We start from the raw sequence: 25,838 nt of genomic DNA, 5'->3' as shown, positions 1-25,838 counted from the left end.
TCCCAATATTACAACCTTTCTCAACTCGTAATCTCAGACAAAGAGTTTTAAAGGCATCAAAAGTGTCAGATTTTTCTCTTAAGAAATCTACCCAAGTAAAACGAGAGAAATCATCAACACACACAAAGATATATCGTTTACCATTCAAACTTTCAACTTGGATTGGACCCATAAGATCCATGTGAAGCAATTCCAATACTTTTGAGGTATTGATATCAGACACAGGCTTGTGAGTGATTTTTAATTGCTTCCCAAGTTGACACGGTTCACACTTACCTTCACTTTCCTTACCAAGCTTGGGAAGTCCTCGAACAATACCTGCATTTGACAATTTTTTCAGGTTTTTAAAATTAATATGCCCAAGCTTGGCATGCCACAGATCTGTGGTGTTGTTGATAGCTGAATGACAAGTAAACACAGGGGTTAGAGTGTAACAGTTATCATTGGATCGAAATCCTTGCAAGATACATTCATTGTCATCATTCAGAACATAACAATGATCACTATCAAAAGAAACAGTAAACCCTTGATCACAAATTTGACTGATGCTAAGTAAATTAGCCATCAGTCCTTCAACTAACATCACATTTTTCAGTCTAGGTAACCCTTCAAAATTTAGAGTTCCCATACCAACAACTTTTCCAGATAGGCCATTACCAAAAGTGACTTCTCCACATTGCATAGGCCGAATGTTAGTCAAAAAGTCCTTGTCACCTGTCATATGTCTAGAGCAACCACTGTCAAAATACCACATTTGAGATGCAGCAGTTTTATCAGAAAAACCAGCTAGACAATTCTTTTTCACCCATATTTGTTTCAAACCTTTATGTTTCTTTTGAGATTTTTCCAAATTATCAAAATAATTTGTTTTAAACAGATTTTTCAACGTGAAACATTTAGGTCTGATATGTCCTTTTCTACCACAAAAATGACCAGTGGGAACAAATCTTTTTACCTGAGATCTTACTCTTTTCGAAAATCCTGGAGATTTTGCGGCATCAGAAACTGCTCTTTCTGCGACAGGCTGTGAAACTGTTACAGCAGACTTTGTAGCCTCAGAGTGATTCGTTGGAACACTTGATTTTACAAACTTTGTGACTCCAGAACTCTCCATTCCATTTGAACCAAGACCTGGGAAACCTCTTTGACCTGCATTCTGAGCTTCTTCAAAAATAGAAGATCCAGGGTTAAGCATTTGAACATTTTTCTTAAAATTTTCAAGTTCCTTCTTTAAGAGAGTAATTTTTTCATCTTTATCACAAACACTTGTCTCATACTCTTTTATTTTCAATTCACACATTTCAATTTGATGAGACAATTTTTTATTCAATTTATTCAACTCTCTATTTTCAGAAGCAACCTGAATCCATTTTTCATACATGACTTTGTATGATTCAGCAAGAGACTCTTCACAGATTTCAGACTCATCTGAATCTGATTCCTCTTGTTCGGTGGTATTATTCAGACATACCATTTTAGCTTTCACCTGTGAATTACACAACACATTAATCATAACAGAGGTTAGGGCAACATTTTCAGCATTATCTTCATCACTTTCGGTTTCATCATCACTCCAAGTGACATTGAAACTTTTCTTATTCTTTTTCAAAGTGTTTGCACACTCAGCTTGAATATGCCCAAAACCTTCACATTCCCTGCACTGAATTCCCTTTTTGTTAGAGACAGATGGTTTAATAAAAGTATTACCTTTTGAACCTTTCAAAATATTCTTTTTATTTCCCAACTTTTTCATATATTTCTGAAAATTCTTAGTTAATAAAGCAATCTCATCATCACATTCACTATCAGAATTTTCAATATCAGCAGCTTTCAAAGCAATACTTTTACCTTTATCAGCAATGGATTTGGGTTTGTCTTTTTGTTTAATCTGTTGATTTAATTCAAAAGTACGTAAGGAACCCATCAATTCTTCCACCTTCATAGTGCTAAAATCTTTAACTTCCTCCATTGCCAAAAGTTTAGTATCAAACCTTTCTGGAAGTACTCTAACAATTTTTCTCACAAGAACAGAATCATCAAGCTTTTCTCCAAGAGCAAAATATTCGTTAGCAATGTCAGATAATTTTTCATAAAATTCAGTTAAAGTTTCATTATCAGACATTCTAAGCTCATCAAATTTAGTTTGAAGCATGATAAATCTAGATCTTTTCACATCAGAAGTTCCTTCAAACTGAGTTTGAAGGATCTCCCAAGCTTCCTTAGCAGAAACACAAGATGATATAAGTTTAATGTAACCCTCACCTACACCATTAAAGATAGCATGCAAGGCTTTGCTATTGTAGGCAGAAAGTTTATCATCTTCAATAGACCATTCCAGTTCAGATTTTATAGTAGTATTACCTGAAGAATCTGTCTCAACTGGAAGAGACCAACCTGAAAGAACCATTCTCCAAGCTTTCTCATCTTGAGATTTGATGAAGGCCCTCATTCTAACTTTCCAATAAGGATAGTTAGAGTCATTAAGCAATGGTGGTCTAGAAATAGAACTTCCTTCTGCAAAAAATGACATTTTAACACAAAAACGTAATAGGACCAAACTAAGAGTTTAGTGTCCCGCTCTGATACCAATTGAAAAATCGTGTTTTTGCAAATGTCAGTTGTATATAAGAAAATATAAAAACTGTAAGCGTTTGCAGCAGCAGAAAGTAATTCTGCTACAGCAAAACTGAACAGGCAGAATATAAAATATTTGTAGAAAAATAAATAACTTGACACAAGAGATTTATACGTGGTATCAGTGTTCTCCCGAACACTCCTAGTCCACGGGGCCACGCCCAGAGAATGAAATCAATTAATAAAGTATCAAAATTACAAAGACAATTGACTTAAACAAGTTTAGACTCCCTCTAAAGTATTGCCGCAATCCTTTGTAATCCACTTTATGAATCTGACTTCTTGAAACACCTTCAAGCCCGAACTCCCTTCGTCTTTGAAGTGTGAGTGCTTACTTCCTCCCGAAGTAAGGCTTCAACAAGTCTTCTCCCGAAGACCAAGTGCTTACTTCCTCCCGAAGTAAGGCTTTATCAAGTCTTCTCCCGAAGACTAAGTGCTTACTTCCTCCCGAAGTAAGGCTTTATCAAGTCTTCTCCCGAAGACCAATCTCTTGTTCAGTCAAGTAGTTCTTCACAACCTCTAGGATAGAGTAAGAACAGAAATAGAACAACTAGAACCTAGATGAACAACTAGGCTCTCACAAAACAAAGAAAGACTCTCTTCTCTCAAAAGATAAATGCAAAAAATGAATAATGGAAGAGGTAATTCGAATGGTTTCTCTCTAGGCTCTATTTATAGAACATAGAAACCAAAGAGGCAACCACAAGTTCGAATCTATAGCTGTACAAAAACTTTCCTAAGAAAACACGATCTGCTACATCAGAATCGGATGCTGACGCAGCAGATCACACCAGAATCGGGAAACTTACTAAAATCGGGTTCGATCTTCTATCAATGCTTGATTCCTGCCAAAAACAGATTAGATATTCTGATTGTATCAGGATACAATCGAAATCAATAAGGAAAAGTCAATAATGAAGGTTTCCCTAAAAAAGATAACTTTCCAAAAGAGAATTCCTTCTCTTTTGAGAAGTTTTTCAACAAAGGAAAGTTCAGCTGAAAGAACAACTTTCCAAACAAGGAAAAGAGCAACTACAATCCGAATTTATAAGGCAAGAATTCGAATATGAATGCATAGCAATCTTACCATAAATGGAAAAATTATTTTGTCACCTAACTTGCCAAAAAAGGACTTTACATTAGGTGTTCTATGGTTGTTTCCATATTGTTGTTAGGTGTTCTATAGTTGTTTTATAGTTATTTTTCTGTAATTTTTATGTATTTTTTTTATTGTAATACAATTATTGTTTACTTTATGTTCATAATTTGTTATGGTGTATATTTTTAGTTTATTCTAGAAAAAAATTTTGCCGTATATATGTGTATGTGTTTTGTTATTTTTATATTGTATTTTAGTTGTTTTTAAGTGGTTTATAAAAAAAAAAGATTTTTTTTTATATGTGCGTTATTTTTTAAATGTAGATATATATATATATATTTAGTTTATCTTTTTGAAATACTTTTTAAAAATACAATGGTAAGTTTTTTTATTTTTTTAATTAACACAATGTACACTAGTAGATATTTGACATATTAAAATTATATTGTTATCTATTTAATTTTATTTTTTTTGTTGTTTTAATTATATGTTACCCATTATATTATATACCCCATTTTGAAATTATAAAATTTTATTATATCTATTATTAATGTAACTATTTATTTATCTTTTAAAAAATAAATTGAGTTTTTTTATTTTTACACTTCAAAAAAAAAAAATTCTGTATTTTTATGGAATTCCACACAAAAACCCCTATAGCAACTAACAGAGCAACCTAAATCGCAACTAAAATCCGTATAACAACCCACATAAAAATCACTGGAGAAATCACCGAAGCAACCCAAACCGTAAATTTGAAAGAAAAAAATTAAAAAATAGTTGGGATAATTCCCCCAAATAAATTGTCATTTTAACTGTTAGAGCATGACCAAGGACACGACAAATCTTTTGTTTGGTGATGATTTGTTATCCAAGGAGGCTGTATATATTTGTTGAATTTGGAGTGGATGCTACAGTCCACGGTATATATGTCGTGTACTATAGCATACAGCATCTACTTCTTTTTTTTATATATATTTAATTAATGTATATATTGATATTATTAATTGTATTTATAAAATTATAAAGTATTGTTTCAAAGTGGTGTATTCATATACTCTTACGTATTTCAGCATTCAAGAGACTTTTTTAGTCTATTTTTTTTTTATGATCGTGTACATTATAATTATATAAGACATCTTGAAAATTTTCAAAAAATTTAGAAAAATTTAATAGGTCTAAAATAAAGTTCAAACTATTTGTTGATGGTGTGACCTTTTATTTAGAGGGGTGCATTTTAGTTAATTGTGGTGGTTTTAGTTAATTAATATAATATTTTTTTTTATTTTATTAAAAAATTAATATAATAATAAGGAATATTTTTTTACTGTAATTTTTGGTGTTGTGGTTGGAGTGAAGATAATTTTTTAACATCAAATTTTGTGATAGTGTAACACCAAATTTGATGTGGTCCTTGGAGATGCTCTTACTAACTCAAAAAGAAAAAACAAATGAAGAGTTGAAAGTATGAAGTTGCAATAACAAATTTCATAAAAAATAATTAAATAAATAATATAGTAGTATAAAATGATAAATCAAATTATCAAAACTAAGTAAAAAAAAAAAAGAATTCCGTAATGCAAAAATATGATGAGGAATTAATATTGTTTTGCATATTGCATCGAGGTTGGTATCTTATTATTTTTCTGTTGCTTTATAGTTATCTTTTTGTTATTTTATAGTTGTTTTCATGTTTTGTAAATGTGTTCTGCAATTATTTTTTTAGCTGTCTTAGTTATTTTTTTATTCGTTTTACTGAAAAATATTATTTTTGTAATTTTGAATTTTTATGACAACATTTTTGAAAACTTATAGAATAAAAATGTAAATATATATACAGCAATAAAAATGTAAAAATAATAAAAAAAATGAATATTTTTGTAAGAACTCTTATGTCTATTCTATATAAAGTGTGCCTATATAACTGAAATCTTGGTTTATGAGAAATTCATGGGTCACTTTTTATTTTTATTTAATAAAATAATAAAATATTATTTATATATAATAAAATAATAATAAAACAAATCATATTAATATTTGAACTCATATTAAATATTGGCTTATACCTCAAAATTTACACTGCCCACATGTTTCGAAATTTTTTTTAAACTTTTGGCGGAAGAACATTACAGATCAGATGTCTGTTTTGGGAGAAAATTTAATTTTGTTAAGGTTTGAGCTTCCATAGAAACGAACTCCAAATCCTTTCTTGTAAGATTTTATATTTTTATTTTGTTTATTACGGTTTGGTAAACATGACATGCTGTATTTGTGTTTTGATTATATATAATATTTGGTTTCTTTTTGTTTTGATTATATGGAGTCTAACGTTTAATGGTGGGAATCTAAGAGGAGAACCCTCAATTTGTTGTAACAGATGAATCAGGGAGTAATGCCTCCACTAGCATAAGGAATCCTTTTCGGAGACGATATCGTCCAGTAGCTTCAAATGAGACACTATATATAGCGGTATGGTTTTATTTTGGTTATATTTTTTTATCTCCGAATATATTTCCAGGATCTTTATAGTTCTCGGGTTCAAGTTTATTTGTTTGCCTCTCTTAAATGTTTATTTGTTTTTTTGTTTTGGCCAAAAAAAAATCTCAAATATAGATGGTTTCAAAATTTGTAAATACATTTACAATGTATAGTTAGGTCTTTGTTATAGGTCCTTTAAGGGTGCTATTTTGGTGTAATCAAATGTTCTCGAGCTAATACAATTTCTGATTCATCAAAAAAAAAAAATGTTTAAGAGAGGAGTAGTATGACTAAAAATGCATGAATTGACTTACTACAGAACTATGTGATTTTGTGTATGTCATTTTGTCAAGTAAATCAGGTGATTAGTAGTCTTTAATGTTGTATTCTATTTCATTTTCTCTCACTACAAGAAATCCCATCAATAGCGGCGGGGGTATTAGCGGCGGAGCTCCTCCGCCGCTAATAATGGGGGTATTAGCGGCGGAGGCCCTCCCCCGCCGCTATTGGTGGGCTGAATTTATTTTTTTTAAAAAATATTAATAGCGGCGGGCTGTCCGCCGCTAATGCCCGCCGCTATTACTATTAGCGGCGGGGTCCGCCGCTAATACCCCGCCGCTAATAGGTGGGCGGGAAAAATCCCGCCCATATTGATTCAAACTATTAGCGGCGGGGTATTAGCGGCGGACCCCGCCGCTAATAGTATTTTATTTTAAAAAAAAAATAAATAAATTAATGAAATGTTATTAGCGGCGGGGTCCGCCGCTATTGCCCCGCCGCTAATAACACTATATATACCCCATCAGACCCCTCATCCCCATTTTTGCATTTTCTCTCAAAAAATTCCCAAACCGCCTCCTCCTTTCCCCTTCTCCATTTCTGAAATTTCCACCGCCTCCATCTCCGACGCACCACCACCCCGACGCACCACCACCCCGACGCACCACCACCCCGACGCACCACCACCCCGACGCACCACCGGTTATTTTAGGTAAGTATTGTATTTTTTTTTTATTATTTTAGATTTGTTATTATATAGTTTTAGGTTTTAGATTGGTTTATATAATGTATAGAAAAATCTGTGTATATAGAAAAATGTAGGTTTTTATAATCTGTGTAGGTTTTTATATAGAAAAATCTGTGTATATAGAAAAATGTAGGTTTTTATAATCTGTGTAGGTTTTTATAAATGTAGGTTTTTATATAGAAAAATCTGTGTATATATATATTTTTGTATATGAAATTGGTTATATTTACATATAAATATATGTTTATCTGTGTTTGTGTATATATAATTGGGTATATATATAAGTTTTGATTTTTTTTATGTATTATACTTTATAAAAACTGTACATATATTGTAGTGTAGTATATATATTATATATTTTGTAAAGTATATTATATATATATAATCTGGGTATATTATATATATATTTGTATATAACAGTTTATATATATATGTATATCGTAGTGTAGTATATATATTGTATTGTATTATTATGTAAAGTATAAAAACTATACATTATATATATATTATATATTTTGTATATATTATTTTTGTAATATAATAGTGTATATATTTGTGTATATACACTATTATATTATTTTTATTATTGTATATTGTATATTTTGTATATTGTAATATAATAGTGTATATATTTGTGTATTGTATATTTTGTATATATTATTTTTTTTATTTATATATTTGTGTATATAAAATATATAGTATTGGGTTTTTTTTTTAAGAAAATATAGATTATATGTTAATGTATATATAATTTATATATTGTAACAATATTGTATATTGTATTGCTGTTATTTGTAGGTTTTTTAAATAATTTTAGTAATTAGTAATTTGTATTTGTTTGTATTTGTTTATTTTATGTTAGATTTTATTGATATTAAATTAATTTGTTGTTAAGTTTGCTAAAATTTGAGAAGTAAATTTAGCAAATTTAGAATATTGAAAAAAATTTAAAAAATTAGAAAAAAAAAATATTAGTTTGTAGCTTAATATATACATAAAAAGATTTTTTTAAATAATAATAATTAGTTTTTTAGTAACTTAATAAATAATATAAATATTAAAAGTTAAAAAGATTAATTAGAAGATTTGATTTATTTTTTTAATTTTTATTAAAATTTAAATTAAATGGATTAACTTTTATTTGAATTTTAAAATTATGTAAGTGATTAAAATTATTTATTATTAAAATTTATATTTTATATTAATTACATATTCTAATAATTTTGATTTAAATAGGAGGAACTCATAAAGGAGCTTGATAGGAAGCGACTTGAACGACAATCCCAGAGCGATACTGGGACTGAATCTGAATCTGATACTGGTTATCAGTTTGACGTAATGGAAACAGTTCTAGGCCAAAGATCTGACTATCAAAGAGGCGTGGGTAAAAGGCTCAAGGGCAAAGGAAAGAAACCAATCCCTCAAACTCAATCAACGGTGCCTCCCCAACCAACTACTGAAATGATGAGCACCATGGCAGATATATTCTCAGCTATGCGTGCCACTTGGGGGGGTAATTTGACGCCTGAACAACGTGCCCTAATATTTAACCCACGCTTTGACAATTTCGTTCAAACGTATAGTCAATCGCAGTCGCCTGGTGGTTCGTCCTCTCAGAGTCATGCGGCTCCTCCGGAACAGCAACAACAACCTCCTACGCAACCACAATTTCAGCCTTCCTCGCAACAACAATTCCAAAATTTGTCTCAGCAGCAATTTGAAAATTTTTTGCAGCAGCAACCCCAATCTTTTCCTCAGCAATTTCCTCAAGAAGAATAAATACCGCTTCCGCCAATGGGAAATCGTTCTTATACCGAACACCGTCGTAGTCTCCTCCGCTCGGCTCAAACTTTGTCGATTTTGGATTATTTGGGAGTTCATCGCAGAGAACCAATTTTTTTCAACTCCCATTTTCAACCAAGCCGAGCTCGGTAATTTGACGCCGGGTTTATCATCGACCAAGCGTATGTGCCTTCTCCGCCACGGCTTCGGGGACTCGTACCGAAAATAATCCGCATCAAGACTTCATAATGAGAGACTTGAATGAAGATGTTAATGAATAATTTATTTATGTTTTGTAATAATTTAGTTTAATTTTGAGACAATATTTTATTAGGATTAATATGTTAAAGTTAATTACTTTGGAGACAATTTTAAATTATTAATAAATTTTATTAAATTGTTTTAATTATATTAATTAGATTTATTTATTAAATATTTAATTATTTATTTATATATAATATAAATAAATTTTTAAAAATAATTAATATTTTTTTTTTATTATTGGGTGTTGTAGCGGCGGAGCAATAGCGGCGGGACCCCGCCGCTATTGCCCTGTGTCAGTCTCGAAACACGAAACTGACACAAAGCAATAGCGGCGGGGTCCCGCCGCTATTGCTCCGCCGCTATTAATAGTATTAGCGGCGGAACCAGTTTTTGGTCGCTAATACTATTAATAGCGGCCAAGCAATAGCGGCGGACCAATAGCGGCCGAGGTCCGCCGCTATTGCCCTTTAGCGGCCAAAAACTGGAGCAATAGCGGCCGAGGGGCCCGCCGCTATTGCTCCTGAATGTTGTAGTGTCTTATTTTGTAGGTTTCTCTTTAACAGTGCCAGAGTGAAATACAATAAAACTAAACTGAGAATCAACATTGTTTGTGATTCATAATTATTAATCTGAATACAAATTACATGATAAACCTTTGTAATTCTGATCTATAAAACTATTTTTTTTTCAATCACAATAAGAATGACAACGATATTTTTTTCTTATTATTCTGTCACTATAGAAATTGAGCTTCTATGAAATTATTGATTGGATAGTTTCATATCTATAATTATGCAGATCATCTATTTGATAAAATGACTCAAAAAAAGGTTTTTATCACCTGTTTAGCATTGTTTGAATTGATTTATTGTTGTTGGTGTGGGTAATTATTAAACCTAATAATACTTTTCCCTACCAGTAGTTTCATATATTTTTGTTGAGTTATTGGATGAAGGCCATTTTGTTTTCTCTATTAAATAAGTTTGAGGAATTTTTGTTGAAGCAATATTTCATTTCCTTTGGCCTATAATTATCAAAAATAGGCGTAAACTTTGTCTATGATCTGTAAAAATCATTGTTTTCAATCACAATAAAGGTGCCAACAATTTTTAATATATAATAATATAGAAAAAATCTTTTACCAAAATATGTAGATACACCCTTTGTATTCAATAGCTCCTCCTACACATAAGTTGGTTCTGATTCCGGTGGCTCATTGAGTTTCTCAGCAGAATAATGGCTTATCTCAATATGGACAGTAAATTATGCAAGGAACTCAGCATCAATAGCAACAAAAGAACCAACATGGACATTCAATGCAACAATTTAGGGGCACTTTGTACAATATGCAACAGCCTGCAAGAAAGGGTCAATTGCAGCCAGCTGGTACTGGTTCAGTTTATAACCCACTTAATGAGAGAGACTCATCAGCAATGTGTTCTGCAGTCTAATATGCCTCCGCTGTTGGATTAAGAAATGGGGCATGGGAACAATATGCATGTATCTTTTCATCTTTTCATCTTACTTGGTTTAAGTTTAACATGGGATTTAAGTTTCCAATTAAAAATTTAGTAAATTGTGATCTGAAGTACTCTTACTAAATCTATATATTCTTTCCATTTTAATTGATCATTAGAAAGCAAATTCATTTTTATATGCATAGGTGTGATATGTTTTTGCTCCTTTAGTTTTTTTAGAGAATGATAAGATGTTTTTGTATTTTGTGAAGATATTACTAAATTGAATAATCACCATTGAATTAAAATATATTTTAAAAACGCCTTATGTTTTCGCAATTGTAGATCTGGCAGTTTCTAACTATATTTTTGCTTGCTTTGGTATCCTAGCCATCATCTCATTTTGTTGTGAGAAGTGAGATGTTTAGTGGTGGTTGAATTTATCATAGTATGAGAGCAATATTAACTTAAGAGTTTGTATTTTTGCCTCGTTAGATATTTGAAACGTACATGTTATTATTATTAATAGCTACTGATAACTTGAATGTTTATATTGAAATTTTTAAGTAGACAATATGTTCGTGTGCCATTAGCAACATTTGAGATTGAGGTTACTAGATTTCCTCTAGAGATATTGTTGCAGCTTCAAATAATTGGGGTTGAGTTTGAAGATTAGAATAAAATTCTACAATGCTTTGTTTAAGTTCATTTATCATGTTTCGAAATTTTTTCGCATTAAAAATAAATGCTAGACGAATACACATATTGAAATCAATGTACTATTTATTATCAATAACAAGATATGTATCATTTATTTATAAAATAATTGTGTTTTACTTACCAAACACACTGATTCACTATTTGACTTAATGAGTTTAATCGTTCATATAATTATATTATTTTACAATTTTTTTTTTCATTTACAATTACATTTTAATACTATGCTCAAAAAAGAACTAAAAAGAATAACCTAACACTTTAATGTTAAATTTATTTACAATTTTAATAAATATACTATCATTGTTTTTAATATATTTAACTAAAATTTTAAATATGAATATTATTCCTCCAAACAAAACACTATATATTACTTAAAAAATAAATATATATAAAATCTAGACTAAAACTAATCATACGTGTCTCAGTACGTAACATTTCTCTAAATAACTTGTGTTTTTCCACTTGTGTCCAAATATACTGCCAATTTTTATTTGCACTGAAATTTCTTTGTATAATCTCAAATTTATCAACGTCATTCCTATTCCGTTTAGCTAATTATTTTGTTTCTATTTATTGCCTATTTTACCTTTTTAGATTGATTGTTTAGGAAATTAAAAATTAAAATTTTCTGTGTGCTGGTTTTAGGATTTTTTTCGTTGCCCTTGGAATATAGATCAGAAGAAGGATTAGTTGTTTTGGTTTTGTTTTTTTGGATTTTTATCTGATTTGGAGTTTTGAGCAATATGAATAAGAAGGATTCGTTCCACTTGTTTGCCATGGCCATTCGCATTCTGTGGTCGATTTTTTTTATAGTCCCATCACGCCCAATGAGTTCTTCCTCATTGGTGCCAGCAAAGGTGCATTTGATTTATAATCTTAATGTTGTTTATAATTATTTGATGTATAGGATGATTGAATTCATCTAATGAAAAATCTTTATGCGTGGTCGTGCAATTTAGACATTAACCATCATTCTCCACCATTTTCACACAATTATTTTGAAATGGTCAGTTAGAATCTTACTCTCACTCTTAAGTGATTGATATACCCCTTTCACCACACTCAAGCTACAAAATTTCAATCAAAGAAATTCAAAGGGGTTAACTATGAGAGCACATCCTTTTTTTAATTGGATTATTATGAAATTATTATGACATTTTTTTACTTGTAGTTTGCAATGATAACTATATATGATTATCAAGCTCGAAGTGAGTGAATGGATTATCTTCATCACTTCTTATATTATTTGGTGAGGTCTTATATTATTTACATTAATTGAATATATATATATTAATAATCTCAAAAAATAATTAATAATATTTTTTTTTTAATTATTTACTGTATTATTTTTAAATAAACCAAAACACATTTATCATAAAACTTAATATATATATATATATATAGCATTCTACTAGTATATATATATATAAATATTTAGATTTTGATCTAAGATTATAAAGCTTTGTTAAGGGCGGCACCTTAACAAAATAAACAATAATACTATTATTAGGTATTGTAAAATATATTATACACACACTAAATTTATCACAATAAACAGTAACATAAATGTCCAAATATTTTAAATGCATCAACATGCAGATATTATTGTATTTTAATATCAAATTCTCACACCAACGCACAATAATATTCATATGTAAATTTAGAAATAAATTAGACATAGCGTTTCATGTACTCATCCACTGAAGTATAATTCATTTCTGGGTAAAGCTCAGTGGCTTCAAGACCTTCCTCATCTATTTCGAAGTTTGCAAGACAACCTTCGAAACATACGTGGTAGTAATGCCCCAATCCAACTTGCTCACCATAATCAACATCTTCATTCCATAAATGTATATATAGAAGCAAGTAAATGAGAATTCATTGGAATATTCATCAGTAACGTGTACTACTCTATAAATTAAACACTTTTCACCGATAACATAATTATAAATTTATAAAGTATGGTCAAGTGAAATTTTTTGCAAATGATATATATAAATATATTTAGCATGTATATTAAAATTAATTAATTGTTAATGTGCAGATATAAAATAAAATATATAAAATAAATGAGTTATTCTTCTCATTCAATTAGGTTTGAAATAAAATCGCATACACTTTAACCACACACTTTCACAATCTAACAATATAAGTGCATTCTTAATTGACATTATTCATGAATCAGTATTATTACAAAATTTATTTTAATACTTACTTTTTCTATTTGTTACCTTATAAATTTTTTTTAGGGTCTATCAATAGATATTACACGTTAAGAAGTGTACGACCTATCTATATATAATTGAAGAGTTTCAAATAAAAAAAATACAATATATAATTGAAAAGTATTATAAGATGGAAGCCAAAAAGAAAAAAAAAAATACTTTTTACACTATTATGATTGGACAATGTGTGTATTTGAGTGTTTCAGTTGTCATTTTTTATCAATAAATATAACGTTTTATTTAATTTATTTATTTATTTATTTTTGTATGCATCAATAAATAATATATGTGCAGAATAAAAAATATATATTATTAAATTGTAAATTTAAACAAATTAATGTAATTTTTCACTCTATGCAAATGAAGAAAATATTTTTTGAGAGAATAAAATAACAAATTTAAATAATTATAACAAAACATTTTTTAATATAAGAACTATATATATATATATTTTTTTTTTTGATGAATATAAGAACTTTTTAATTAGACAAAATTAACACATACTTTCTTAAAATAAAATAAAAAAAACAATTAAACAATTATTAGACAAAACCAACTATCCGTACCCAAAATAAAAAAGCAAATTACATTTTTTGCATTTAGTAAGCAAACAGTCCCACAGTGATAACTATTGCCTTTTGACTAACACTTTCCAAAACTAACAATTAATGATTTGGATTCTAACCCATTATTTCTACTCCCAAAACAGAAAGATGTGAAAGCCACCTATACCTACTTTAATGTCTCACCTGTTTCAATTAATATTTTATATACTGTACATATATAAAGAGAAATTTAATATTATATGCTTAAAATTAATTTATCCACTAAAAATATGCTAGCATATTTTGCATAATGCAAAATATACTCACATTATTTTTCTATCCAATTTTACCCTTAAACAAATAAAAACCAAACATCCATGACTCTCTCTCTCTTTCTCCGGCGTTAACCCCTACCTAGAACCCCTACCGTCGAACACACAAACCCAGAACTTCAGTCGCAAGGCCTCACCGTCATCTTCTCTCACGGCCTTTCTCGTTTTCTGCATTTTTTTCTTCTGGTTTACCAGTTTTTTGCGATATTTTGCGATATTTAGCGATGTATTTGCAAAGATAGAACAAATTTGAGGTCAGGGATGAAGTTTAGTGATAATTTGCAATATTTAGTGATGTTTTGCGATGTTTAGCGATGATATTCGCGATGTGTTTCGCGATATAGTGAATTGGAGACATTTAGAGATGTTTTTCACGATTTTTGCGATGTTTCGCGACGTTTCGCGACATCTAGCGACATTTCGCGACATCGTCAAAAATCAAAAAAAAAAAATGTAGAAAACAAGCGTTGTGGTGAATTAAAGACATTTAGAGATGTTTCATGATTTCGCGACATTTAGCGATGTTTCGCGACATCGTCAAAAACTAGAAAAAAAAATACAGAAAACAAGCGAGTGGGTTTCGCCGGAAGTGGTGCGGTGGTCGTGGGTTGTCGAGTGCTTCTCGTGGGTCGTCGCAGGTCATAATGGGTCTTCTCGGTCGTGGGTCGTCTTGGTCGTGGGATGTCTTGGTCGGTCGGAGCTCGTGAACAGTCGGGGCTTGAGTGCTTCTCGTAGTCCGGTGGGGTTTCGTTGGTGGTCCGGTGGGGTTTTGTTGGGAATGGGTTTGGAGAGTTAGAGAAAGAGAGAAACGAGAGAGTTAGAGGGAGAGTGGGGGTTTGAAATGAGGAGGGTATCGTTGGAATTAAAGATGTTTGGAGGGTATTATTTTTACATTTTTTTAAGAAGCATATGAAAACAATTTATGCTTTTCTTAAGTATATAATGTCAAATTTCCCTATATAAATATATAATAATTAAATAATTATAAATAAATAAGGTTAATTTTCTTTTTTCTCTCAAAAAAAAAAAAAGATTAATTTTCTTTTTAAGCATTGTTATAGGATATTTTATAATGTTCAACATTATATATAAATTATTATTAGTAATTTTTGATATTATTTATTAATTTGCCACCTCTTATTACTTCACACGGTAAAGTGCACTTACCATTTGTCAAACTCTCCTAACTTCCAATATATATAGCACAATAATGTGGGTTATCATTTAAGTAATTAATTATTAATTATTGGAGTGTTGAACTTAGGGATTCGTGGGGACCTGCCCTTAATGAGGCAAATTTTTTTTTTGTCTAAATAGGAAACGGGATAAGAGTAGAGATTATATTTTTTATCCGCGAATGTTAAATGGAATAGGGACAGGTAGGGGCGGAGACAGAACTTAATTACTAGGAGGCCAACTATTAATTTTTTTTTTCATCCCTTCACTAAAAAATCTTTTTAATATATTTCCTATCAATTTTGACAACTAGGAAAGTTTTTCAGTCCAATATTTTTTATTATAGTGTACATGACAATTTTCACAGAACACTTGTAACTTTTTAAAAAATTCTAAATAGTTTATATTGCTAAAAATAAAGTTCACAAAATTACTTATCACGCGTATATAAAAAAATAATCACGCATACAATTAAATTTTTTAACCTTATTTTTAGCATTATAAACAAATTAGATTTTTTTAAAATTTTACAAATGATTCCGAATAACTAGAATGTACATAATAATAAAAATAATTTGGTGTAAAAAATCTCTCCTAGATGGAAGAAAAAGTTATAGGGTGTACCGAAAGGACCCTTTAATAGAATGTACTATAGAATTACTTAATAATTAATTTGCGAAACATGTAATATATATAAAAATATCTTGTTTAATATATAGCACACTCCTTAAGAAATAGTTATTATGGCACACCTCTATCTGTTTCAGTATCTAAAAAAAATTTATTGTTCTATTTTATTATGTTCTTGTACGTTTGTAATTATTTCGTATCACTTGAAAGTTTTTTAAAAATTCTAAATTATAGTGTCAAAATAAGATTTAAATTTTTTTATTGCACTCATAATTATTTTTTTTATATGCGTGATAAATAATTGTGTATACTTTATTTCCGGTGCTGTAAATTATAGTAGAAATTACAAAAGAAAAATTATATTATTTGTGATCTAATTTTAGTTAAATTAAATGTTTAATTATATATTTTAATTGAGAAAGATAATAATAAGTTGGTAAAGATAATAATAAATTGCTAAATATATATATATGACGGTACATTATATCGTTATACATATCTAAATTAATATTTATTTATAACATTAGTTAATTGAGTTTAGCTATACCTATATATTATTGATTGATTTTTTTGGAAATTTTAGAGGGGGCCAGGGCCACCCTATCTCATAAAGTACGTCCGCCCCTGGGGACAGGGATACTCCTTGCCCCGATAAGAACTCGTTTAGTATTTTATTTATATTTTTAGTAATATTTTATAATTTATATTTACTTTTTCTTAATTTATTAGTATTCTTTTTAGAAATTTAAAATTGTGTTTTAGATAATAATTAGTTTATTAAATAATAATTAATGTGTAATATTTTAATTTTTATCTAGTTTAATGTTTTTTATATATTAAAATTTTTATTAGAAATTTAAGTTTTTTATTAGGGGATCTCTAGATCCGTCCTCGCCCCTATTAGGAAATTCTCTACTCCCCGATGAAGAATAAGCATAGACGGGGATTAAAATTCTTAACAAGAATGGAGACAGACGGAGCAGTACTCTCTGCTAATTTCTCACCGGGTGTGCATCCCCAGTTGAACTAGCTATGGAAAAGAAATCCCTATATTTTTTTCAGAGAAATTATTGTTATTCTACCATGTATATATAAATATATATGTGGTTATAGTAGTTAAACTATTTAAAATAATAATAATAATAATAATGATGATGATGATGATAAAAGCTTAATATGAACTTATTAATTACGTACCCTTCAATTTAGCTAGAAAGTCTTGCTCGGAGACTGAAGATTTGTGCAACTCTTTGCCGATAAGGTCTTCCCAAACTCGAACAACTTCTCTTTGAGATAAAATATTCTTGGGTGGCCTAAGATACACTGTCTTGTTCAGAGTTCGAGGGTCATCAATGGCTTTGATTGTGTACCTTGCTATGTCATCTTCATCAACATATATTGCTGCCATATATTAATTAATACGAGTAAAATTCCTTATGTTATAATTTGAAAAGAAGTAGTGAGATGAGATTAATATAATTAATATAGCCATTTGTAATAAAGTCACCTTCTATTCATAGAAGCATATTAGAAGAAAATGGCATATGCATTTAGTTATTTACTCATCATCAACCATGCATGGGACTAAATAATTTATTATTTATAGCTAGGTTTGTATTGTAGCTAGTTATAAAATTCATATTGTACCTTTTTTGTTGCCATCTCCAAGCAAAAGCACAGAGTCCATTGAGGGAACAATGTGACCGGGTTGACATAAACCACCAAGAAAGTAACCAGCAAAACAATTAGCCGAAATATATGTAAAAGGAATGTTTGCATCTTCAATGGCTTTTCTCACTACCATTTTCTCATCAAATGTTACTCTTCCTGGTTCTATTGCATTCTTCATTCTTGAAGGGTCAGTTCCAAACTCAGATGGCAAGAACCTCTGCAGTTATAAAATTTCAATCAAAACATATGCAAATAATAAAATAATCAAGGTTAACTGCATATTCTATATATATACTTTAAGATCACATTTAAATTTGAAAAATTTACACCTAACTACATAAATTGCAATTATATTTTAAAAATATGGTGGATCTATTATAAATTAAAAATATGACGTTGTATCTTACCGTTTTTAAAATAATTATTTTTTTCCTTTTGATAGTGTCAGCCCATAACATTCACCTTCCACCAGGTCTAATAATTTTGCAAAAAGATCATGATCTACAATTTTCTTAGCTATTTTTAAAACTATAATGTGTTATTTTTGTGTGTATAATAATATATAATCAAATGATTATTAATAAACTTATCCAAGAAAAATAATTATTAATAAACTATGTGACTTATTTTATTTTATTGTGATAAAGTAAAATAAATATATATATATATATTTATATTTTCTATGAAAGTAATGTAAAATTATCTTAAAAACATAATATAATATAAAAATGAACATATAGTTTTAAAAATGACTACTCAAAATATAGAAGGTTACATATATGAGATATTTTTATTTATCGACATCATAACTAACTACATCCCTACTCATTAATTTTGAAAATAAACTTAAAAGTTATTCAAATGTATATGAAATAATAAAATAGTATAATATAACTTAAAAATAACTAACTCATTATTAAGATGAATACACATGAGTAACAATTTTTATTAATTAACAAATAAATCTTATTTTTAAAATTCAGAATACCTATATATATAATATATGAGTGACGAAATGTGTATTATTACTTTGTTTTATTTGAATATTACTATGAAATATACTAAATAAAATTATTTCATATATATAATTACTTGTTATATTATCTGAAGTATACTAATAGGTTTATTGACGTATGTCATTATGTTTAATTATAGTTTACTCTGTATTGAAAAAAAAAAATATTGTTCCAACAAATATAAACTAGTAAGTTTATTGACATATATAATGGTAGGCTATATCCAATATACAAAAAGAAAAAGAAAAATTTGTTTCAATATGGCAATATAAACTAATAAATTTATTAGCATATACAATAGTATAGGCTATACAAAAAAGCTACTACGTAAACAAAGAATAAAAATTTATTTCAATATGTCAAAATAAACATGTATGAGTATAGGCATAGTATAGCCATATATGTCGAATAAACTTATGAGCAAAATATTTCATGTGAGCAAGGCATTTCATCATATTCAAATATTTGACAAGTGCATTTATTGTTATTCAGGTTTACTATGTAAGACATGTTACAGTCATATACTTTGTATACAACCAGATTTGATATCTACACTTGAAAAAAAATAGACTAATTAGTTTGTTATTTCATAGCACACATTGTGTTTGAAATAAAAAATGAATTGTTGTTCAATATACGAAAAATAAACTAATAAGTTTATTTGACATATATGAGTATATGCATATCTGATTATAGAATATTTGGTTTAATTATCATCTTTTTATTTTAAAATTGATGATTTTTATCAAAATTAACCAATTGGTATCTTATCAAAATCATAACTAATTGGTCCCAAAAAATGTGTCTTATTAGTAATGATTCAAAAATTATTTGTAACTTCACTTTTTATTTAACTAATTAAATTGCATATATTAATTTACATTTAAAAAATCTAGGTGACTTAAACATTTATGATGTTTATTTTTTTAAAATACAATTTACTAAAATAGTAGCTTACTGGATGACAACTCATGATTTTTGAAAATAAACTTAAAAGTTACTCAAATGTATTAATATAACCTAAATAATTAATTACTTATTAGAGTGTATATATATATATAAGTTTTAGATGTAACTAAAATATATCTAAAATTATATAATATTAAAGTGATACTTTTTATGAAAAAAGTTAGGTTTCTTATAACATTATAAGTAACCAAAAAGTTACTTTAGAAACGCAGGAAAATTAGAAAAAAAAAAAAAGAATTTCGGGATTAGTTTTATTTCAGGCATAATATTTTGAAATTAAGGTATTTTTCAATGACGTGGCAAGGTATTATTGTAATTGAGATTTGTTAAGTTATATTTGTAATTATTTTATATTTTACGTATATTTTTAAAAAAATCCCTTTAAATTTAGGGTACAGTAAGATTGAATAGATTAAAATATACATATAAATAGAAAAACTTGGAAAATTGAACGAGTTATATAACAACAAATTAGGAGAAAAAAAATTGGATGATTTTTTTCATTTTTTTATGATCTTACTAGCTATTTCATACATGAAAAATAGAAATTGAATAAGCCGGCATATAAAATATATGCAATTAATTTATCCCACACTATAATAAATTATTCACTATTCAGGCATGGTTGCAATTATTTTTTTTTAATATATATACTGTATAAGAAATTTTTATTAATCATGTACATCCAATATCTTAATTATATCAATATATTTATATATATATATATATATATATATTCAAGCAGCTTCTGTTTTATTTTATATTCAAGTTTATTTTCCAACTCCTTTTGTTTATATAGGATATTTTTATGTTTCGTTGTTGAGTACTATATCTAGGGGTAGGGGTATTCGCGGTGTGGGTGGTGCGATTTTTGTTCATTTTTTCAAATTAACCCGTAATGCGGTTTTTCTAATTTTCCAAACCGCACCCGCACCGCGAAACTAAAAAACCGCGGAAACCGCACCGCAAAAAATGGTTCGGTGCGGTACGATTTTTGCGGTTTGGACTATCACCAATAATTAAACTATTACAAATACAACAAAATTTGAGCAACATTTATCAAAAATACCATAAGACTTGAAAGAAATATGAAAAAAAAATTTAAGTTTCAATAATTAATAGACTTTGGGTTGGACATTCACGTATTAGACCTAAATAAATATAAAAATTGGTATTTTTATAATGTTCGGTGCGGTGCAATTTGAACCACATATTAATAATTCAAAACTGCAAACCGCACCACACGACGCGATTTAGGAAAAATTCAAACCGCGACTGCACCGCAAAAAATTTCAGACCGTATTTTTTTTTTTTTTACAATGCAAGCAGTTTAAACAGTTTGATGAACACCCGTAGTACCATGTAGACACAATTGTAGGCACATATATCACACATAATGTAATAATGTTTATTAAATATGTCATATCTATTATTAGAAAAAAATTATAGTACTACATGCCTATAAAGGTTTTTCGGTATGTTTTTTTTATTGTTTTAGTATTTATAAGATTATAATTTGTTCTAATATTTTTTTTCATAATTGTATAAGTTATAATTATTTAGAATTACATATAAATTTTTAAAAAAATTCTTAATAATATACAATGAAAAAAATTCTAAATTTTGATATTTTATTGTACTTTTTATTATATGCATGGTAAATAATTATTTAAATCTGATTTTTGATATTATAAACTATTCGAATTTTTTTTAAAAAAAAAATGAATTAAAAAAGCTCTTTAGAAAATGATAAAAGGAGTACTAAAACACATGTTTTTGAGGTGTACTACAAACTTAGCCTGTACTATTTAGAATAAGGGTTGAGATGTAAGATGATCCTAATTTTGAAAATTAAGTTAATAAATGTCTTCTTTTTAAGAAAATTAAGAAAATAACCAAATATAATAAATTAGCTAATAAATATTATAAAAATACATTTATTACATATAATTTTATTTAAAAAAAAATATAGTAATTAAATGAAGTTATATACTTTTTTTAATATTGCATATTATTATATTGTAACAAAAACGAATAGTATATTAGATTATTAAATATATACAACAGTATTTGATAGATCGTAACACTGAAAAAATTAATATATCGTAGTAATAAAATTATATACTACAAAGAAATTATAAAAAAAAAAACTAAATTAATACTCAAAAAATAAATATATCATCCTAACAAAATTATATATACCACTATTAAAATATGTATACATACCAAAAAAATTATATATAATAAAATAAAAAATTAAATATCATCTTAAGTAAATGATATACTATAGATAACAAAAACTAGATACCATACAACAAAACATATATACCTATAATAAAAAATAAAATAAAATAAAATAATATTATTAAAAAAATTGTATATATCATATTAACAAAATTATATACAACCATAAAATAATTATACCATATTTACAAAATTATATCTATCATATTTATATATAATAAAATAAAAATTAAACATATACGATCTTAAAAAAAATGATATCTTATACAATAAAATTTATACCATATAACAAAAAGTACATACCTTACAATCAAAATATATATATAATAACAACAAATAAAAATAAAAATATATAGGATGCTAATAAAATTATATATTATGTCAACAAAAGTATAATAGAAAATAGAACTTAAATATTATTTAAAAAAAATGATATACTGTATAACAAAAAGTACATATACCATTCACCAAAATATATATACTAATAATAATAATAAAAATATATATTACTAATATATATATATGTATACACTAACTAAGTTATATACCACAATTAAAATATATATACCATGATAACAAAATTATAAACCACTATTATATATAAGAAAATAGATACTAATTAAATATTATTCAAAATTAATATATATCATACAATTAAAATATATAAAAATAATAATTTAATAAATGTAGCATGCCAATAAAATTATATATATGTTAAAATATTTGTATTATGCTAACAAATTATATACCATTATTATACATATAGCAAAATAAAAAATAAATGTCATCTAAGAATAATAATATATATAGTATATAACAAAATAAAAATATACTGTATAATTAAATCTACCAACAACCCACAACAACTCATCAAAAATTAAAAAAATCAACATAACTTTCAAATAAAAAAGATTTAACAAAACTAATATAGATATACCATGATCTTCAAGTAATTTTCTTCTAATTCTAAAAAAAAAAAAAAAAATTATTGATTTTTTATGTGACAAAAAATAATATAAATAATAAATAACTTAAAAAAATAGACATTTTACTACAAATTTTGAAATGGAAATATTTACTAACATAATTCTATAATTTGAGGTCATTTAATATAATTTCCTTTAGAGTAATTAGTATGTTTTTCTCCTAAATGTTTTACATTATCAGATTGAGACTCTTATGATATACCAATTGTAAATATAATACCTCCAGAAGTATAATTTTGACAGTAATTCTATCTCAACTTTAATTTTATTGTGAAATTAATGAGTAACATGATAGATGATAATTGATTAATGGTTTAATTTTTTATGCTAATGAATAATTAATAGAATAAAAGATTTTTTTTATATATAATAATTCATATTATTATTTTTATTTTTGTAATCATTATTGTGAAATTGGTAAAAATAGTATTTAATTTGTATCTATTTATCAATTATTGTCCAATGCATCACTCATTCATAATAAAATTAAATAGAGTGATGGAAGAATTACATTATTATCAAAGTTATATTTTAAAAAGTATTAAGAACACTTGATCGATAACGTAAAAAGTTTAATAAAAAAAACATACTTATTAATCTATTCCTTAACTGTGTATGAAAAATGTGTGTAAGTATTTATTTTTATTAAGTTTTAGGATCTTTATTGGAAGTGTCCATTACATAAACATTTTTTTTGACGAATCCATTACATTAACATTGATCAATTAAGTGTCTACTATTTTATTTTTTAATGAAAGTATCGCTACCAGTTATTCTATGAACGCAGTAGTAAGAATACCTATGGGATCGACTATATATAAATAGATGATCTTTCTGAAATGCGTACCTAATAATTAATTAAGAAATGTTAATTATAGAGTTAATGATATAAATAAATAGAATTAAACTAATTAAGATGAAGATGGAAGCATGTATACTATTATAATCTAGTAGATGTAATATATATAAATTAATGTTAAAATTTACATCTAATTTATATGAGCATTGCTATTAGGCATCAGTGGTGTCTAGCACCTTCTCGATATGTCGCGTTGCGATTGGCTAACGATACTCCTTAAAATCTATTATATTAAATTATATGGGATTCGATACTTAGTTAGACCAATAGCAATATTAACACGTAAGAGGGTGGTGCCCTCTAGCATTTCTCAATTTATATTTATGACTTGTGTATTGTAATATAGTTACAGTATATGTACCGCCTGTCCTTTATATTAATTAAAAAATTTCCCAAATTAATTACCTTTATATTTCCAGCTTGTTTGATAGCATCTACAAGCTTGAGCTGAAGAAGAATATGGTTGGTCCGGATATGGACACCAGAAATGGCGCAGATGACCACATCGACAAGCTTGACAGCATCAACGAGGCTTTGTTGGTCATTGAAAGAAGCCGATACTAATTTAGCTCCTTTTTCCTTGAACGACAAAAGCATTTGAACTCTCTCAATATCAACTCCTATCTCAGGCCTGTGAACCACATACGTCTCATGACCTTCTTCTAAACTTGCCTTCACTAGCCTCTTCCCCAAGTACCCAGTTCCCCCTACGATCAACACTTTGCTTTTATCCATCTCTCTCTCTCTCTCTCTCTCTCTCTCTCTCTCTCTCTCTCTCTCTCTCTCTCTCTCTCTCTCTCTCTCTCTCTCTCTCTCTCTCTCTCTCTCTCTCTCTCTCAGTGTTGTTTTGTATTGTAATCTTGAATGCCTTTGTTTGTATAAGGTCTCTTTTAAATTGCTCTATATATAAGCAATAAGCGTGTCTTTGTATTCAAATATAGGTAGTAGTACATGTCTTTACGAATTTCTCTCTGTCGCACTCCTTTATTTATTTATGTATATATATATTTAAATACACTTTCTGTTCACATTTGTGTATGATTATAGGTTAGCTGGAGAGGTAATATGAAACACAACCTTAACCCTACGAAAACTTTTGCTTTGTCTTGAAAACTAAGGGTTAATTAAAAATGTCATGTATCCTTTTGCCTATAAGGAGGTTGCGTAATCCATAATCATGCATGTTTATTATAAGCCGAATAATTATATATATGGAAGAGGTTTCAATGGTTACATTTTTATTGTAACCATCATGGTTACATTTTTTTAAGCCATTGGATTACTATTAAATGGTTGTGATTAATTTGGAAATTAAATAAAAATAAATAATAAATAACTTGTAACCTGAAAGTGACCTAATCATTTATTTCCTTATAAAACTTTAATTAAGATTAATTATATTTTAAAATTAAATTAATTATAATTATTAATTAATTTTTTGCAATTTAATACTATATAAGGATCTTTTAGCAATTTATTTTTTTATACTTAAATTATTTAAAATTTTATAACAAAACTTTTTATAATTTAAAATTATATACATATAATTTCATAATTTAAATTTTATTATACTTGTAATCTTAATTTTAAATTATTACACTTAATTATTTAATTTTTTTTATTTAAATATTTAAAAAGTAAAAAATGAAATAAGTTGAAGGATTTTTTAGAAAAAAAATAGATGCGCTTGTTATCGATTGATTAGCTTGAGGCCTCATACTTAG

General features: G+C 27.6%; 1 protein-coding gene and 1 long non-coding RNA gene across 2 annotated transcripts; one reads left to right on the top strand and one right to left on the bottom strand.

Annotated features, from left to right (window-relative positions):
- Positions 1–5,614: 5,614 nt before the first annotated feature.
- On the top strand, positions 5,615–10,911 carry LOC133037960 (uncharacterized). The gene is made up of 3 exons (XR_009687933.1): positions 5,615–5,944; positions 6,111–6,202; positions 10,439–10,911. It is a non-coding gene; the product is annotated as an uncharacterized LOC133037960 (long non-coding RNA).
- A 2,005-nt stretch (positions 10,912–12,916) lies between these two features.
- Positions 12,917–25,008, bottom strand: LOC115715730 (bifunctional pinoresinol-lariciresinol reductase 2). Its single transcript, XM_030644397.2, has 4 exons — positions 24,520–25,008; positions 18,017–18,257; positions 17,567–17,770; positions 12,917–13,296 (listed from the first exon to the last, which is right to left on the bottom strand). Exons 1-4 carry the CDS (start codon positions 24,847–24,849, stop codon positions 13,133–13,135), a joined length of 939 nt encoding a protein of 312 aa, XP_030500257.2. The 5' UTR covers positions 24,850–25,008; the 3' UTR covers positions 12,917–13,132.
- Positions 25,009–25,838: the final 830 nt, after the last annotated feature.

This window comes from Cannabis sativa, chromosome 5 (genome assembly GCF_029168945.1).
Source record: "Cannabis sativa cultivar Pink pepper isolate KNU-18-1 chromosome 5, ASM2916894v1, whole genome shotgun sequence".
NCBI lineage: Eukaryota > Viridiplantae > Streptophyta > Magnoliopsida > Rosales > Cannabaceae > Cannabis > Cannabis sativa.
The sequence above is the reverse complement of the archived record's forward strand: the minus strand, read 5'-3'. Positions and strand labels throughout refer to the sequence as shown.

Coding starts and splice junctions, on each gene's coding strand:
- LOC115715730 (XM_030644397.2), bottom strand. CDS start 24,849: ATGGATAAAAGCAAAGTGTTGATCGTAGGGGGAACTGGGTACTTGGGG. Junction 18,258..24,519: donor AACAAGCTGGAAATATAAAG/GTAATTAATTTG, acceptor TTATAACTGCAG/AGGTTCTTGCCATCTGAGTT. Junction 17,771..18,016: donor TGGAGATGGCAACAAAAAAG/GTACAATATGAA, acceptor AATATATGGCAG/CAATATATGTTGATGAAGAT.